This window comes from Pimephales promelas, chromosome 16 (genome assembly GCF_988280905.1).
Source record: "Pimephales promelas chromosome 16, fPimPro1.hap1.1, whole genome shotgun sequence".
NCBI classification, from domain to species: domain Eukaryota; kingdom Metazoa; phylum Chordata; class Actinopteri; order Cypriniformes; family Leuciscidae; genus Pimephales; species Pimephales promelas.
In genome coordinates, this window is record NC_142784.1 from 20,534,218 (window position 1) to 20,554,078 (window position 19,861).

General features: G+C 38.0%; 1 protein-coding gene across 5 annotated transcripts in view; it reads left to right on the forward strand.

Annotated features, from left to right (window-relative positions):
- The window catches only part of brip1 (BRCA1 interacting DNA helicase 1), a 74,410-nt gene that overhangs the window by 29,742 nt on the left and 24,807 nt on the right, over positions 1-19,861 (forward strand). For 3 of the 5 annotated variants that reach the window (XR_016146865.1, XR_016146866.1, XM_089121200.1), the window contains exons 18-21: positions 2,081-2,791; positions 4,512-4,997; positions 5,077-5,153; positions 5,234-5,285. Coding sequence is in view for 2 of the 5 variants with exons in the window: in XM_089121200.1 (XP_088977326.1) it covers positions 2,081-2,791; positions 4,512-4,997; positions 5,077-5,153; positions 5,234-5,285 (1,326 nt within the window). In the remaining 3 variants the exon portion in view is untranslated. Of the gene's footprint in view, positions 1-2,080; positions 3,039-4,511; positions 4,998-5,076; positions 5,154-5,233; positions 5,286-19,861 lie in introns of those variants that run through there. The other 2 variants (XR_016146867.1, XM_089121201.1) reach the window with 2 other exon arrangements.

A 19,861-nucleotide genomic window follows, 5' to 3' on the forward strand; every position in this document is an offset into this window, starting at 1 on the left:
CCCCTTGAGGAGCATAGAAACGTATAACAAACAACAAACAAAAAGTGCTTTCAGTAGCCTATAGATTATCTAAACGTTTTCCATTCAAGAACTGTGAGTGAATTTTCTTCATCTTTAGCCTACTGTAGTTTTTCTTTACTATGACAACATAGACTGCTACAGGAAATCTATTAAGCGGCATTCACGCATGAATCTCTTTTGAAATATAAGAAGTAATGTGGTTTGTCCTGTCCGTTTAATCCCCTAAGACATAACTGGCTGTGTTTACGTTAATTTTGCACAAGTACATTAAACCACGGAGGCGCACAGCTACATGCGCGAGCAGTCTACATAAACAAAGCGCGCGTGAGGATTTGAAATTGAAAGCAGTCTTCCTTTATAGTGAGGTTCATATTTTAAATATATAAGTCCACTGCATTCCAAACCACATAAATGATGATTCGTAGAGCATTCATAAGGAAAATATACCGGCGGGCAAGACAGCACACTTCAAGTGTAACATCAAAGAAAGTGCGCGTGCAATGAAGCCTGTGAATGTCCTCGTAATTCGCTGCAATCTTTCCGAACTTTATGAAAGATTATTTTACGGAAGGTTCCAGTGGTGTGTGTAGGCCTATGTGAGGAATTGAAAGCAAGCAGAATACGTGTTTCTAAAGCAAACTCAGTGTCATCGCACATCTGGTTAAAAACTAAACTCAGAATCGATTCTGAAATTCGATCCAGAATCGTTGGAGAGAGAATCGCGATGCATCGATGGATCGTTTTTTTTTTTTTTTTTTTTTTTTTCCTTCCACCCCTATTTGTAGTGGAGATAAGTGGTACCCATTGGGGTCTTCTGCTGTTGTTGCCCATCCGCCTCAAGGTGTGTGTGTTGTGGCTTAACAAATGCTTTGCTGCATACCTCGGTTTTAACGAGTGGTTATTTGAATCAAAGTTGCTCTTCTATCTGCTTAAATCAGTCGGCACATTCTTCTCTGACCTCTAGCATCAACAAGGCATTTTAGCCCACAGGACTGCTGCATACTGGATGTTTTTCCCTTTTCACACCATTCTTTGTTAACCCTAGAAATGGTTGTGCGTGAAAATCCCAGTAACTGAGTAGACTGTGAAATACTTAGACCGGCCCGTCTGGCAGCAACAACCATGCCACGCTCAAAAATGCTTAAATCACCTTTCTGTCCCATTCTGACATTCAGTTTGGAGTTCAGGAGATTGTCTTGACCAGGACCACACCCCTAAATGCATTGAAGCAACTGCCATGTGATTGGTTGATTAGATAATTGGATTGTGAAATTAAACAGGTGTTCCTAATAATCATTTAGTTGAGTGTATATTATACATGCATCATACATTTTAAAATGGTATCATTTTAAAATTGTATCAGCTTTAGTGAGGGTGAGAGACTTCTTTCAAACATATTTTAATAAAAAAAAACTGACCCAAAACATTTTAAAGCTAGTGGATGCAAACATTCTTCAGCATTTCTCCTTTAGTTTTCCACCAAAAAAAAAATATATATATATATCTATAAGAAAGTATTTAGAATGACATAAGGGTGAATAAACAATGACCTAATTTATGTTTGGGTCACCTATTACTTTAACATTGTGGGTATTTTTAGGTAAAACCATCTGGTAAGTGATCGTGCATTTCTGTGGTAAGGACATGTATGCGTGTGTACTGTACATGCTCTTCACTCCTCATTGCCCCTGTCAGACTCTGTGGCCCCTGACTGACTGAACATCATTGGGATGAGCAGATGTCTTGACTGTTGCTTTTAATGAAATCCCTTTGACCTTTGTTTGTGGTAGATTGAGCGTGAATATTTGCATACTCTTGAGAATAAATCATGGACTCCACTCATTCAGACACACAAACCATAATGAAGACTCAAAACTAAACCCCACACAATTATCATAGAGAACCTGTGCTCCACCACTTAATCAAAGCTAGCCATCAAACAATTTTAATCTGTGGGACAATGCTGGCTGTAGTGTTTTAACCAAAGTAGTGTTGCTTTGAGGTATACCCAAGAGTTGTGTATAATTGTCACTGATGTTTTTGTGTCTGTCTGTTTCAGCAGGTGACCAAAAGTGTAAACAGCATCCATCTGAACCTACCACATTGCCTAGCAGAAAACGTAATGTCCACAGAACAGTATGGCCTACAGACCATCTATTCACCTCCTCTCCAGTCAGTAGCCAATTCAAGACTTCTATTTTTCAAATCGAGCAGGGTGCAAATTCAGTGAACAACAAGCAAGTTCAGCAGGGACTTATTCCTGCGCTTTCTGTGACACCAAAGAACCAAATAAATGGCGCTTCTGACCTAAATGACAGCTCATTTGAACCTCAGCTTGAGCAGCTCTTTGTGATCCCTAGCTCTACGTTGAAGCTGAACACCAGTGGAATGGACCTTGATTACACTGAAGAGGGTGAACAAAGTATCTTCTACAGCCCTGAGCTGTTTGAAGGAGACGGGGAAGAGAAGGAAGAGTCTACTGAGGTGGAAAGATCTCCTGCAGAAGTCAGCCATCCTGCTAGCAGCACAGCCAGCATTCTTTTGGACGATCTGTTTGGTTTAGAGCAGGGAAAGAGGACACTGTCCAAAGACATTGTGAACACCACTGTCCCAGACAACACATTATTAAAGGGTTGTGTAGAGCAGAAAGAATCATACTGTAGTGCAGACTTTGAGAATGTGTCTGCCTCACAAAATGACGCCAACAGTAGTCGGTCACGTAGACTCTCCAGATCTAGGCAGAAAAGGCCAAGCACATCAGCAGCATCAGGTAAACTCACCAACTATTTTAAAATTGTGCCCCCAACCAGCCAACCATGCATCATCACAGTTGATGACTGATAATGTTCAACTTTGTGTTATTTTGTACACTTATTTGGTGCAATAATGTGTATTTTATCCGAACCACAAAAACAAAACCCATGGCCGCTGATTTGTCTTTAATATGTTCCCCATCGCATATCTTTTATAAGAATTGTATCTTTTATAAGAATTATTAAAAATAAGTGACAAGTGCATCCTCGACTCTGTGACGTGATGTCTTGACCGGGTTGATTTTAATGAGATGTACTGTGCTATGGCTGATAAAAACTGGAAGGAGGTGCAGGGAGGGGTTAACATGGCCGATTTCACTCGGCTTGGAGGTTCTACATTTTTACTAAGAAATTACAGGCCAGTAAAATTTTGTGAACTTTGGATCTAAATGGGGGCAGCTCTGTAGTTGCCGGGTGTCCGGGGCGCCATGGGCAAACGAGTCTGTAAACAGGCACAGGAAGCTGCTTCTTTCTGTCTCACTCTCATGAACAGCTTGAAGAAATGATAACAGAAGAATAATTGTCACATATGCACACAATTAACAATGAATGGAGCAATTTCTACAGTAAAATATGTTTAATAGTGGTTATTAAAAATGTTATTGTTAATATTAATAGTAATCATATTGGTTTATTCGCAGTAATACTAGTTTATTTTGCTTAATGTTTCTCTCCTTCTGTTTCCACAACCTCAAATAGCAATGAATAAGTTATTATTATTGTTAATATGTTTGCTATTTTTAGTAAACATTTTATATTGTATATTTGTTAAAACATTTTCCACACACAAAACAAATTTATTGTTTATCAATTTTAAAATGTAATAGAAAAATTGTTGAAAATTTTACAGTGACCAATTGGACAAGCATACATTTCTAATAAAATTAGTATCATAATTCTGGCTGTCTGTTAGAGCTAGAAAAAGTTTTCTTATTTGAATTCGTAAGTAGGGCTGTATGTGGTTAAAGTATTTGTTCCACATACATTCGCAACCGAAGAATAATGCATTTATGGATGATGTTTTTGAAAGGTGTTGTTACTGGCTGGAATATTCCTCTTACTCTGATAAACTTACATTGAACTCTAGAATATGTTAACCCTCACATTACGTTCCAAGGAACATATTAAATTTAATTGTTTTTCTGAGACTTTGTGCAGTTAGGAATTGGAGTTGGGGGACGTGGGGGCAAATTAACCCCCATCAGCCTGACAAGATTTGTCTCGTTAGAGGGGCTTAAGCAGCAACACCGTTAATGTGGGGGCCATAGAAGAAATTTTATTAAAGCTCATCCCTCTTCATCTGGCCTGTGCGGAGGCAGCCAGTTCGTTATTGTAATTGCATGGCGGGCTGTGACCGACCCATTAGTATCAATCTGAATAAGGATGCTAAAGGCTAAGGAGTGAGAATGTGTGTAGATCAAGACGTCCTAATAAGCTGTCTGCAGCCGCGCAGGACTGTGAAACATTTGGACCCTGCCCCAGCTAGCCCTTTATTAAACTAATAAATTGAATTTAATTAGCCTAAATCAGCCCTTCTCTGTCCATAATCATTTGAATGTTTATTTTAATCGGAGCTGCTCTGCAAAAAAAGCTTTTTCCACTATTTTAAGCATTATTGTGTTTAGGCATTATGATTTTCTCAATGCTCATTCTGAAGTTGCATGTGCTTTAATTCAGCAGGTCAAAGTTCAGACGCAAGGATCAGGGAGAGAGTGGCAGTGAAGTGGCAAGCTCAAAATCCACACAAAACTAGTTCAATGCCTCCAACCTCACTCAAACCAGAGCTAATCCAGAAAACGAAAGGCCATATCCTGAATAGAATGGAGACAAAGCACACACATAGAGGTAGCCTGCAGAAATTAAGGGAAGATGACGGTTTTGGACAGGAAAATGGTAGCGGTGTACAAAGTGTAGTCCTCCACAACCAATTCACCCATGTCAGAACAAATGCCATTGCAGTGCCACTACACGGAGCCAAACGAAGAGATTCAGTCAGACACCCAACACAGAGACCCTTGGGGCATCATGGGGCATCTGAGGTCTCATCTGCAGAGAGGTTAAAGAGGGAGAAAAGAACTAATAAAGCTGGCACTTGTGTAACAGTCAAACCTTTGCCTCCTACATCTGTAGAGGTGCAGAATGACAACTTCGAGACCCAAACTGGTAGGAGAATCTGCTTATATGTCTTTCAATTCTATGTACTAATTGATTTCTTAATATTTAGAGTTGTTTCTATGAACAGGTATCAGAGTTCAGAGATCATATCTAAGGAAGAACAGACAGCCAAAGAAGCCAAAAATGGCACAGGAAGCTACAAAGGTTAGCCAAATATTGGTGTTGTGCAGTTGATGCTCAGTGGTTGAATTTTCTTTTTGTGACCTGGAGCCTTTCTCTTTCAGCGGTTATCCAGTACATCTGTCTTTGTGAATGAGCTGGAGTCCTTTGACCAAGGTAAGGGAAATTATGGTATATATATTTATTCATTCAAATTATTATTCATTAGATATAAATTATGGTATATATATTTATTTATTATTATGGAATATATATATATATATATATATATATATATATATATATTCCTCTTAAACGCAAAAGAAAGAAGTCTTACCTTTGAAAAGTAGTCTACATATTGTAAATATTTTTTTATTTTAATTTTTATTCTAAGATAACCACATCTAAGTGGGACACACCTTTAGTGTCCCATTGTTGTGTGGTCTATGCTGCTACTTGTGTAAAGAACTATTATCCTTTTTGTCCTAAATAGAGAAGTGCGGTCCTATTTACCTGACTGAAAGGTAGATGGGCCATAATGATGCATTTTGACCCTGCAAGGTCTTTCAGACTGTCAAATAATTTGCTCTTACTTTCCTGGTAAAAATATCAAAGTATTCACTAATTCTATGCCACATGTAATTAAGCTTTGCAATATAATAATAAATCATTTTGGTTTTCCTTCATTAATCCATTTATATTCTTAGTGATGAGATCCTCAGTGTCATAAGAAAAAAATTGACCAGGCATGCTCTCTGAAAGATTAACTTACAACTGATTTGCCGACACCCAGTCAATATTAGAACAACATGCTAGCACTTATTTGTGTGGTTATTTAAGCTGAAAGATCATAGACGAATGCACAGTCCTTTTCTCTGTTTTTCATGTTTTTGTCAACCCTGTACATGTATAAATGTCCACCGGACTCTTGTATGACACCATATGGATGGAATTCTTCAAACTGGGAAAAAAAATCCTTATTGATTGGAAGTCCTTGAGCCTGTCTGGTTCTTACCAGATCCAGACAGGTACTTAGACACAAAAAGGAAGCCATGGAAAAGTACCTTAAAATGTCATTATAACTTCATTGTGTTTTTCTATTAGAGATGTCCAATAATTGAGTAAATTAATTAATATCCTGTGAAATATTGATCAACATCATACAAGGGCTTATTGGTGTTGTTGTTAATAGGCTATCTGCACCATGAACATAAGTTTATTGATCCACAAAGTTGCAGTTAGTAGTCATTAATTTTTAATGTGTATGGTGTGTCCGGACTCAGATGACCCATTAAATCAGGACAATATTTAAGTGTCAAAACACTTTTATTTTTATTTTTTCAATCATTCAGATGTTTGTGGAATATTTAAGCAGCACAACCTTTTTCTGCAGTGATGATAAAACAAAATTTAGAGCACCAAATCAGTATAGGCTATTAGAATAATTTCTGAAGGAAAGACTGGAGTAATGATGCTGAAAATTCAGCTTTGCATCACAAAAATAAATTACATTGTAAAATATATTAGTTTTATTAAACAGTTTTATTAAATTCTAATACAATTTGATAAGTGTAAGAGTCACTAAGAACTATGTTTATTGACAATTACATATAAATTCTTCTATATTATTTTGTCTATACTATATTTAAACAATAAAAAGAATCACTTTAAATGCTAACTTTGAAGTACTGTATGAAAACGAATATTCATCTTGGGATTTGCTTAAAATAAACATTTAACAGTGTTATTAAATTATTTGTGTTTTTAAGTGAGCATTAGGTAAAAGAAAAGGAAATCTAAATGTCAAAATAGCAGATAATGATGCAGATAATTAAAAAAAAGCTAATTTCTACCAATATCCACGTACAGCGCTATTTTTAAATATATATTTACTTAAAATAAATTGTAAAAAGTGTCACCTTGTGCTGTTGATGCTAATTTTGTTACACTTTAAAAACACACTGCTAGTTTTGCTTGTTTTAATGTAAGGAAAAGTTGTTGCACGTGTGGAATATGTCCTGGAGCCATTTACAACACAGCCCACCACCTGCTTTGAACTTATGCTGCAGTGGGCTTTCGTTACCCTCCTGTCCCCTGCTCAACTTGACAAATCTTCCACCCTTCTGGCCTGACCTCCATCTGGGCCACATACACTGTAGCATGGGGCAGACACACTCCCCAGAGGTGACATCCCATCATTCTCACGGCCACCATCCCACCATGTAAATCGCATCTCCCACTGATGTATAATGGAGGTTTCATCTACTGCTGGCACTGTAATCATTGCTTTTCTGATACCGTTGGCCCATATTTTTTTCTTCTTCTTGGCCTTTTGTCTTTGCCTTAGAGCAGAGCTTGACAGCTCTCAAAGGTGTTAGCCTCAGCCGTTACCTCTCAACGGCGTTCAAACTTTAGTTAATAATGGCCGAGGACGTTGAGGGCACATTAAATAATTGGCCATTATTCACAGCCTGTAGGGAGCTTAAGCACACATGGCGTTGTTTGGTGTTTTTTAATGTGGAGAAGGAAGGTTGACAGACCTTGACCCCATTACGGAGGTTAACGTTATATTTGTAATTAAACTGGATCATTTTGTCTCATGAGAGGAAATTATCACGCTTCACAGAGTATAAAATGTGATCATTCAGAGCAGAGCTTTTCACTTCACTGCTTTTTGGATGAAACAAAAGAAAACATTGCTTCCTTTATTTGCAAAATGACTAAGCTTATTTTAATGTTGTACATTTTAAAAATTTAAAAATTTTGGTTTTTGGCTTTAAAAATTTGTTTTAAACATTAACTAAGTATATTTTAATTTATGCATATGTTTTTGTATGTTACAGTGCCTTCAATACAGAATTCACTTTGACAGATTATCTGTACAAGATTTGTTTTTCCCCCCCATGATCATCCATCTTTGACTCCCACCTTGTTTTGTTCTTTAATATGAGCAGTAGTCTTGGATATGAAAAGGTAAACACAATGAACTGGACATGACTTCAAAGGGTTTGTGCTGTATTTGAGGCAGCGTGTACCCAAGCATTGCACAGCAAAGGAAGCTGTGAAAGCATTGTTAGGGACGGAGGGTGGGGTGATGTTATAACTTGTGGTTTGGGTTTGGGTGCTTTAAAGGCACACTATGCAAGAACTGCACCTTAAGATAACAGCTTCAAACTAATTTCGGTGGTAAACAAACTCATAGTAGGGCGAATCATCCTTGAAGTCAAGTTTGAGGAGGGACGCTGCTGGAAAAACAACGTCACACACATCAACCACAACATGAAGCACGAAGACACTTGAGTGCATTTCAGACGTGATATTCGATGGAAAAAGCAAAGAAAACGCGGCCGGAAGAGACTAGGAAAAGGAAAAGAGAATGAGCCTCTCTGCTCAACCCGTAAATAAATGCATCGATCCGCAAGTTCTGTTTGAGTTCTTTATTGGTCTAGTGTTAGATCTCTTATTTAATGCAAAAAAAAAAAAAAAAAAACACACTATGCAAGATTTGTACCTTAATATAACAGCTTCAAATGGGTTTCAGGCTGTGAGTGCAGAGACCAGTTAATGGCAGAGACGCTCTGCTTGAGTGGTATTTATGACAGTAACGTTAAATACAAGTATTCCAAAGCGATTCTAGAGGTCGCCGTTTGACAAAAACGAAATTCTTACATAATGTGCCTTTAACTAGCAGTGGCTTGTAGACAGGCGGTTGCCTGCCTAGTCACTGAATGTTTGTTGCTGCAGCAACAGTCTGCACCAGTCTTGATTAATCTTTTTTTTTCTTTTCTTTTTTTTTAAGGGGGATGCGACTAGTTAGGTGAGGAGCAATCTATAATGTAATGGATAGCTAATCCTCATTTTGGTTAATCTGTCTGTCATGTCAGCATCTTGTGCTGGCTTGGATGCCAGTTTTTACAGCCCAGATTCAGAATAAAAACCCTTATGGGCTGTAGAGGCTCTGTTAGAGGTTTAGACCTATAATCTCTGATTAATAATTGGCTCATGAGCAGACAAAGGTATTAAGGAACACATTAACATCAAGGTCTAACATGCCTCACGTCTTTGGTTTTTAAAACTATACCAGTTAATATTACTATAAATGTTGTTTTAAGAATGGGTGCAAGTTATAAAACCATTTCTTTAAGATTTTTCATTACATGTGTTGTTTCCAACATGTAATCTTGAAGTCTGAAGGCGCTGTTGGCCGGCTTTGATCATCTTAGTTCCTAAACATCTCCCCCTCAATCTGTCTGCAGACACAGCTGTCAAATCTTGGCTTGGGTTATAGTTTTGGAGCCCCTTGAACAATAAACCCGGATTTCTTTCAGAGGTTTATTCAGAATTAAACGCTTAATCTGAATTAACAGTTTGATAAGTAGACTAATCTGAGTATAGACAATCTTTGTTATGGTTCATCCTCTGTTGTTTACTTAAAGCCTTTAAAAGTTTTTTTTTTTTCTTTTTCTGTAATCTGTTAAATCATAGAGGCCACTTGTCAGATAGGTGACTTGAGTTTAACCTGATGTGTTATAGTCTTAATATCAAAAGTAGTTTGTATTCCTTTGTTGCCAACCAGATACATTTTGCTCTGTTGTGTATTTTATTATTATTATTATTATTTTTGTTTTGTGGTTCATATCTTTTTTTATAGGCAAATCATTTTTTCCAGTGCACATTTCTAATGCTGCTTATTCCCATATTCATGTACATAGTTCTAGTTACATAAATGTATCTGAAGGTTTGTCGACTAATGAATGTCTCTTTCATGTAGTTTTTTTAGTGCTGGAGTGGCCATTAGTTTAATCAATCAAAGACTTGGGACTGATTTGGTAACTCCCTATTGTCATTTCCATTAGGTAGAAATTGATTTCCTAATTATGAGAGAGTAATCATGAGTTGTTTAATTAATACAGTTAAACATTGCTGTTGAAACACATCATGGAATCAATAAAATTGACTTTTTTTAATAGAGATGGACCTTATATTGAACCAAGCAGCCTTCTTCTGGAGGTGGGGGAGTGTGGGTATCTGGATCTAATGGCCTGTTTACAACTGGTATTAAGATGGACGTGGACGATGCACGATGCTAAATACAGGTGTAAATGGCATCTAAAACTTTTTGAGCTTGTCCACTTTCGACCACTTCCAGAGGTAGTCAAAAACGCATTCAAAAAGATTGCAAATGCTCATGTGGTCGAATGCATTCGAATAGCCACAATTGACCGCCAACTCTTCGCCTAATGACTTCTTGTGTAAATTATGGGAAGCGCACTAGCTAGACGGAATTTAAACTTTGTCGGCTGAAGACCCTAGTGAGTCACACACCCACCATGTTCAGCGAGTTCTTGTGGCTATCAAACAGAAACGATACTGCTCTGCTACTGCTCTCGTATGTTTCGCATCTTAATGCTAGGTGTAAATGGGGCCTAAGAGAGTTTTGTAAATGTAGCATGTTTCTAGACTTTATATGTACTTTTTCTTCTGTAGTCACTGTGTTTTAAACCTCTTTGGAACTGATTCCCTATAGGCAGACAGACCGTTGCTTAGATTGAACAGAGACTTATTTTAAAAAGTTGTGCCTCTTCACAATGACTCGCTTGGTTTAGTCCTCAGTTGTAAGTCGCTTTGGATAAATAACTAAATGTAAAAAATGTAATTCTTTCAGCATGATTCATGTAAAAGCACTGTCTGGTAAAGAGCCACAAACAACAGCAAATCAGCCAGACAATGGATAACAGCCTCTCATTGTCCTATTTTGCTGTGGTATTGCTAGACTGCTCATATATTACCTCACATTCCCCTTGATTTGTGATGTAGGTGCCTGTAAAGTTGTCTGATTCCACCATGTGTTTTTGATTTCGCTGTAGGCTAGGTGGAAAGCTTGTGAAGTTCACTATTCTGGGAAAAATGTCTCCTCGGTGCTGTTCATAGCGGGGATTACCTGAGCTATGAGCCTTGGCGGTCTTCATGCCATGCTATAAGAGCCCGCGCTGGCTCCTATTGGAGGAGAGAGCACTCTTTCCTGCCCAGGGTGCTAAATAACCAGGCTCTTGAAGGTCTGTCTCCTACACTCTAAAAAGTGCTGGGGTGTTTTAACCCAACTTTGGGTCAAATATGGACAAACCCAGCCATTGGGTTATTTTTTAACCCAACGTTTGGGTTTGTCCATATTTGTCCCAAATTTAGGTTAAAACAACCCAGCATTTTTAGAGTGTACCCCACCAAAAAATGTTAAGGGACAATATGTGATTTACTTGCTGAGTTTAAAGGTAAATCAGTGACTTAATGCCTTGTTGGTACTGTAGATGTTCCATGCTGTAAGTGATTTGCTGTTGTCTAAATGCTGCAGACAAGCTGTTTTGTGTGATATCGATGCAGGTCATAAACTTAATTTAGGCCCCTGTTCCTTCCCTCATACTCCACTGTGTGTGTACATGTTGATCATGTTTATCAGGCATTTTTCAGGGTAAGTTGCAGTGTACTGTTCTGTATGGTTCTGGAGTACAGTAAGACAAGCACACAACAAAACACAACCTTTCAGAGAATTTCTAGTTTAACTGCCAAATAGCTTTATACATATGTGACTTTCACAGGCTTCTGCCTTATTTGAACTCCCATATCTACATATTGCCCCTATCTTTTTTGTTAAATATTTTGACTAATCTGATACAGAGATTACCAATACATTTGGATGCCAGTGGAATTTTTAATACATTTCAGTCTAAAATTAGGAAACTATGAGGCATAAGTAATAAGTTATACACATACATGACTTTTCCACATCTAGAGGTAAAATAAGGTTACCTGCATTTATTCTACAAAAAATACAAAAAAACACCTGTTGTTGGAGGGGTGATTTACAATAAGAAATATCTTGATTGTTATACTGCTTTATTCATTATTATTGCATTATTTAGTTTTATATATTTTATGTGGGGTTGGATGGAATGCATGTCATTTTCAGTACTAATAATTACTACGGGTACTTGATAATAATATTAACACTGTACAATTAGGTTCTATACGTTAGCATTACTTAATGCCAAAATTAATGTGATATAGCAATGAACAGTATTTTGTTACATCATTTTTTAATCCTGGTTCATGTTAATTTGAATACATGAATACATTTTTAACATTTCAAGGGGTTTCAATATACAGTACATTATGTATTATTAACAAAGAACACTAATTTATTTATAAAATAACCTTAAACTAGATTAATAAGTGCTTTAAAAAATCTTAGGTCATCACACCGGATGCATTAAGTAATGTAAAGTGTTATGTAATAATAATAATTTCATTGCCAGAGTCTCTCCATATGATGTCTGCATATAAAGCATAAGTAATAAGTTTAATTCACTTGCATGACTTTTACACAGGGTTTTTATTTGACATATGCAATGTGCCAGAGCACCATAAGTAAACAGTAAGCATGTTCTTAACAAGTCGATAGCGATTTCATCAGAGAAACCAATCAATCGTCTACTGTTAAATCCGGCTGCCAGCCCCCAGAATGATGGATGCTAGATCTGTTTGTAAAGTTTTGTGTGAAAAAAAAAATATCTCCTGGCTGTGAGAGAATGCCCGGCTCCTCCTCTCTCAGAGCTTGTAAATGAGTGAAGGAAACCTAAGTGAAAATTGAATGCTTTAGAAGTGTGTATGCACGCCTGTTAGCGCATTTGTGTGCCTCGCTAGAATGTAGGTGGTCTGTGGTTGTGTAAATATTGGAAGCTCTGAGACACAGTGTGTCAAAACACGCAGGGTTTCAAGTGCCACGCTAATGAATGGGGGCCACATGTAGAGTGCCACGGCAGTTTGTTTAAGCAAATGAACTCTGCTGACAGACATCTGCCCTAATGTGCAGGCAGAGACAGCTCTGATGCAGGATTTATACACAGACACACATACTAAGGCACACCCTTCCCCTTCGTGCCTCTGTCTAGAGGCGACTTCAGAGGCCTTTAAATGTGGCAGCCGAACAGCAGAGGCACTCCGTGTGTTGACGGACAGACTGTGTAAGAGACAGGGGTGGGTGAATTATGCATGCACACTTTCACAACACTCAACACTTGCCCTGACTCATCATTACATGGTGCATAAGCATCATGAGAAAGGCAACTGTTTATTTAGCCTCTTTTGAGCACTTTTATTCCTGTTGCCTTTAATCCAGCTCGGCACGACCCAAGATTGGTAGTGTTCGTTTTAAAATGGATGAAACTGGTTTAAGGCCTTTCAGAGAGGGGAGTAGTTTAGCATGTAGACACAAGCCAACAGTGCTAAATGTCTTAAGGTTTTCAATGGATTCAGTACAACAAAGATGGAATGAGTTATGAAGAACTAATGAATTGTCATCGGAAGCGCGGCTGTGTAAAGAATTGCTTTCAGCAAGAATCCCTAGTGGTTTTTTTGCTGAGTAGTTGGTTGACTTTTATCTTTACAACTTCATTGAACCATGTCTTGTGACTTATTTTGTCTTCTTCCTATGCTTCTTTCTGCTGCAATACATTTTGACATCTTTGCCTGAATAGCTGTTAACATTTTACTGTGAAGTTCAGCATTGGTTAATTCATTAGATTACGTCAGTGTTGTGCCTGAACGCGTTCATATTTTGGGCGAACGTGAACTGAACGTACTGTATTACTGCCTGATGGACGTTACTGTGAACGCGTTCATTCTGGTGTCTCTGAACACACGCTCTCAGTTTAATTTCGTACAGTAGGGTGCCAGATTTCTATAGAGCCTTCCAGCTAAAACACACGTAAACAGGCCTTAATATGTAGCGAAAAAACACCCAATCTGGCAACACCAGCCACCAGTGTCGCACCGCGGCCTCCATCGACAAAGCAGCGAGCGAGGAGACGTTGTATGATCATTTAAACGGATTTTATGACTAGGTCGGTCAGGGAAAAATCTTACATTTCTGTGCAAACTTTGCCCGTCGATAAAATAATTGTTGTCTGTGGTTGTATATGGACCGTGGCAAGAAAAAACAAACAAACACGCAACTAGTTCATTTTTTGAAGAAGTATGAACTATGAACTGAACTAGTTCATTTTAAAATGTGTGGACTGAACTTTGAACTAGTTATAGTTAACTAGGATAACGTGCAGGTAACAATCCCTTTAAAGCATTCATTAATCTAGCTAATATTAAATTCATAAGTTTTGTTTTAAAGGATTAATACCGCATACTTTGCTTCAGTTAGTAATTCAAAATTTCAGTTTGTTAACTTTAGTTAATTCATTGTATAATACAAATGTTTAAGCATTTATTAATCTAGACTAATATTAAATAAATTTGTCTTTGTGTGTGTGTGTGTGTGTGTTTGTGTGTTGGCATAAGCCATTGCTTGTTTTCCACTGTAATAATTATTACAGTTTAATGTTCATTTATACAAAATTAAATGTTAAACATATACATTACGTAAACGTTAGTTCATGACGATTAATCCATTAACTAATGTCACCTGTAATGCAACTAATGTTTGCAAGTTACATTTCCTCTCAGTAAAATCGAAGTTGACTAGAAACAGGTGTGACCTCCAAAGTCAAAAAGATTAAATACCACCACTTTTAATTCAATGTCTTCCAGCTTATACCAGGAATCACGCCCCAAAAAACAAGATGGTGTCAGAACAGCCCCAAGCTAGAATCTTTGCAACAACAAAAGAGGTGATACCTTAGAAACTGAAAACAAGTCAATGTTGTCATTTTCCAAAAGGATGAAAGACACTTGTGCGGTGAAAGGATCCGTGCTCAGAAGTTTGTGTGCTTTAGCAAGCGAGGGATTACTTATGTAAAATAACAAGGGGAGGTGTCGGCACAGGTGCCTCTCGCTGTTGAGAAGCTCCACTGGCCGAAGTCCAGACACACTCACGCATCTGCAGCTCCCCTCCCTTCCTCTGCGTGTCAGCGCACAAAGCCCATGGGCTTTCTGACAATGAGAGCATCGCTGTCACACCAGGAGAACACCTCGAAAGCAAACACAGTCATAGCTGGCCACAAAAGCGACCAGGGAGCACTGTACTTGTATGCCCCTAAATGCCTTGTTATAGGCACAATGACTTGCAGACCTGGACAGCAGGTGTTACATTAAAGAGCTGCTCTGATGTATTGTGGCCGCCTATTCTCACTAGGACCTGTGTTTGCTTTCTCTTTGACTTTGCAATCACACCCAACAAAGCATTGTTTTTGAGAGCACAGGAAAGTGCAATGATAAGCTTTGTTATCAATTATGTTTATTGAGATTGAGGTGCTCTCACACTCGGCATCTCCCTCTTCTTTTTTTGTTTGCTGAAAACCAAACCACTCAGTTTCTGTTTGTCAATTTTTTAATAAGTGTGCTTGAAAGACATTTCAACTATATTCAGATTTGCACCTACAGTATATTTTTATATTTTCAATTATATTGTCAATATATATATATATATAGACATTTTTAATGTATCAACTATTGATTATCAACTAGATTTAAATATTTTAAATCTATATTTATAAGTATGATGTAGATTTTTATATGGAGATATATGATTTTTTTAATTGCCTGTTCATCTATTAGGACATTCAATCATTCATTCATTGAAGGCCAATAGATGGCAGTATGCTCCACAGCGTTGCTGTTTTGCCTGCATAGTCTGGCTCATGTGAATAGATTTACAATATCCTTACCCTGCCTTTCATAGTCACTTAGGCAGTTGAAGACCTCTTTAACTGAAGCAGGGTTTTAACCATGTCACAACAAAGATGCACAACTGTCTCTGTTTGACGCAAATATGTGCAAATAAGGTTCTGTACAACTGGCATTCATTGCCTCCTTTTCTACTCAATCATCTCAAACATGGTCATCGATTTAAGATGTGATGTCAACCATATACCCCTGAACCTTTGAACTTCTCATTGCAGCTCACTGGCTCTGTCCTGCTGGTATGTTATGACCAGCAGGACATATTTGCTGTGTACAGCCTCAGAGGCTTGGACTGGCTGAAGAACTTAGCTCTCCTAAAGCCCCAAGAAGGGTTGTGTGACAACAATCTCTCAACCTCGCAATCATCTCCTGCTATGTGTTAATGTTTGTGTTTATGCTATTAGCTCAGGCCAGGAGAGACAAGGGACTGCTATTAGAAAAGAGAACATGTTCATAATTGCCATGTCCTGCAGCACTGCTGAGCTGTATGTATTTGTGAAGGCCGTTTGTGGATTTAGGAAAGTGTCGGAGGCGTTAAAGCTTGGGATAATGAGAAGGCAAACAGGATTATTGACAGAGACAAAGGGAGCTTTAGAGGTGTCTCCACTACTGTGTGAATGTATTACACACTCCCAGTGCACTGGGAGGTACGTAAGATTAACACAGATATGGTTGAAGCTGTTAACCCTGTCGTGTTCAGACGGATGCTTATAGAGCTACATCACTATCTCCGTCGAGTCATATGACCCAGATATAACCATTCCCCTCATTTTTAGGGTGCTTTCTTTGAATGTGCCATCATTGTCTGTTAATTGGCTTTCATTCGTGACCCACTTTTTGCCCGTGAGGCCTCCGCTCCCCCGTTGTGCATCTCCAGTCATGTGTCCAATTGTGCAGTGGAGGAGGGAGGAGGGCCGGTGCATCCCTGTGTTTGCCGATTGGATCGTTGCGCCATCTCTAATTACCTTCCTCTTTGGGAACGCCAAGGTGTCACCAACGTGCTCACTTCAACCCGTCATTCTTTTCCCCATCAGTAGATGTCTTCCCACCCCATTGTTTTACATCTCATTTGATTGCAGACAGGGGGTGCTGTTCGCTAACACTTCTGCACACCTCTTCATATATATTCAAATAGATGCACTTTCCTCTTTACGATTTGGGAGAGCCGTGCGAAGATTTACTTTATCTCTAAGTGGATGATATTTAAGCTTGCCTATTTTCTTCACAAATGGTGCAGGGACATCTGCTTCTGAGTCTCATCTGATAGAGTACCAGCTGTTCAAACTTCTGGAAGCCTCCACCAATCAGCAATGCAAACACAAGCAAATATCTCTCTTTTGTACCAGGCAAATCATTTGTCTGTCCTAGCAGTTTTCACCAAAAATGCTTCGTGTGCCAAAGCAAGCTATTGTGGTTCGACGTACTTGGGAGGATTTTGGAGTTTTAAAGTGTGTAAGGGAAGATTATGAGCACACATTGCTGACCCCTCAAAACTAATTGAGTGTCTAAAACAACATGGTTTCCCAGGGAGGATTGACTTGTTGTTTTATAAGTGTTAGCTAACATCATCTTGACAGCACAAAGAGATCCTTCAGTGCCCATGTCTAGACCAGCACAACTTCTCGGGCCCAAATTCATCTCCTGGTATTTTAATCCTGATTTCTATTGCAGAAAATACTAGTTTTAATCCACACGCAAAAATAAGTTTCTTAGTTTTCTTAAATCATTAACATCATTAATGATCAGTAATTTGGTCAGTATTATGTTCATATTCTTTTTTTAGTTTAAATGTAACACATTTTGACAGTGTAACACACACAGTGATTAAACTTATATTTTAATTTGTGTACATTTATGTACAAGTATACATAATTGATTTTAATGAATTTTAATCAGGAATGTCCCTTTTTCACTGTAAATTTTAAGGTTACTTGCAATTAAAAATGATTTTCCTTTTAGGAAAACAGTTACTATCAATAAAAGTACTTGTATTTTTCTGTAAAGTATTCAAGATTATATTGTAATTACATTTGAATTACCTAGAATGTTAAAGCATTGACAATAAAATTTCACTATGGTAATATTTAATCTTTAATTAACCAATTATTAGGTTTTTACTCTAGCAATTTTGCTATCTTTTTTGTAAATTTCTTTGAAAACATTTACAGAATGTTTTGGAGGAATAAAATTGAGCCTCAACATCCCTTTTATTAGTGATAGTAGAGGTGAGATCAGGAGCAGTTTTCACACGGTAAGGCATGTTTGCTCGTCTTTGATTTACAACAGCAAACATTATTATTGTTTTTCTGATGACAAAGGAAAAAAAATGATTTTGAGTCACGCAATTCCATGTCCCCTCCTCTACTACGCTCTGCACAACAGCCTGTAGCTTCAGAGCTCCACTTAATCTTGCTCATGAGCAAAAATTTAATTGCTCGCAGTCAATATTTACCTGACTAACTGTTGAGACACATTAAAACGCAAAGTTAAGAGTGATGTTTTATATTAGCAATCAGATTGCTAATGGCAGTGAGGGTGTTACTGCTAAAGAACAGAGAAAGCCCAAGGATTCTCCTTCTCACACATGCTGTCACATGAACAAAAGAGTTGTGTGCTCTCTCACTCTTGTGCTCACAGCGCATAAACAAACACACAGCACAAAGACCAATAGGGGCAGAAGCTATGAGAGTAATCCAAAGAGCAAACAGGGGCGGGGAGCAGGGAGACATGAGCGTAGCAGAGAGTTTTGGGAGAGGCTAGAAGTGTATGTTCCTACAGGCTTCACCAAGCCTCTCTAGTCAGATTCTTTGTAGGCTTCACCAGAAGAGTGTTTTACAGGTCAACATTTGATTGATTGATCGATTGATTTAGATTAACACCATTAATAAACAGTTAATTTTTGGGTCAATATTTCCTTCTCGATTTTAAGCACAAGATAAATATGAACAAGTGATTCATCGCAGAGACTGCCACCTGTCACTAACAATACTATTAATACTCTTTTCTCACGAAGAGGGACGAAGAGTGTTTATATCATCTCAGTGTCAGTCATCAATTTTCAACAGCTTACATGATGCTTTCATTTATAAATGATTGTTTTTACAGTAATATTTCTGGTTCATACCTGTAGTCGTATTTTGGTAATAACTGTCCTCCATGCATTTGTTCTCAAGGTAAAAGCTTCAACAAGCTAAAACTGACCACTGATGAATTTATTATTTATGGATTTGTGTGCTTTGAGTTCACAACATGCTTTTTCAATCATCTTTGTGCACGACCGGATTGTTTGTCATGCATGTTTAGGACACTGACAGGATGTCAACTAAGCCTGCACTTTAGACACTCTGTGCTAGTTCACTCTTGTGACACAAGGATGTTTGCTGGTTCAATCCGGATGAGGATGAAGAATTGAAAGAGACAAGCTGTTGCGTCAGTTGGGGGATAGATCAACTTACCCTATTCGTTCATGCCCTTTAGATAATTTATAAACGAATCACACTGACCTAGAGAATATGACCTAATGGAGCAAGTGATGCATTTTTTTTTTTCACACCTTTGCACTGTTTGATTGTTTGGTGTTTTCGAGCTATTATGTTTTACTTGATAAATAAGCTCAGATGTCTTTTCATAGCAGCAATGTCCGTTTGTCTGTCATTGGAATGTTGTTCATGCTGGTTTGATTATTAAACTGCTGTATACGACTTTCCTTCAATGACCTCTACTTTTTAGTGAGTCTACCTTGATTCTTGTTTTGGCACTCAGCAATGTCAACTGGGTAATTTACCCGATGGTTTATGGATGCCAATTTCTCCTTTTTTTTTTTTTTTGGATGGACACAGCTATGCCCATGCAAATAAGCAAAATGTGTAAACCAACCACTGTGAATTCCTAATGCTCTTTACAGAGGTGAGGAATAAACTAACTTAGCAATATATGGACTGTGGTGTGGGCCATTGTGCCATGATTTGACTTTTTAACCAGTGATTGTAAATTGATTATGTTGTAATGCACCAAAGATAACTTTCTGAAATTTATTTAGGTCACCCGACTCCACCCTCATTCCGGTC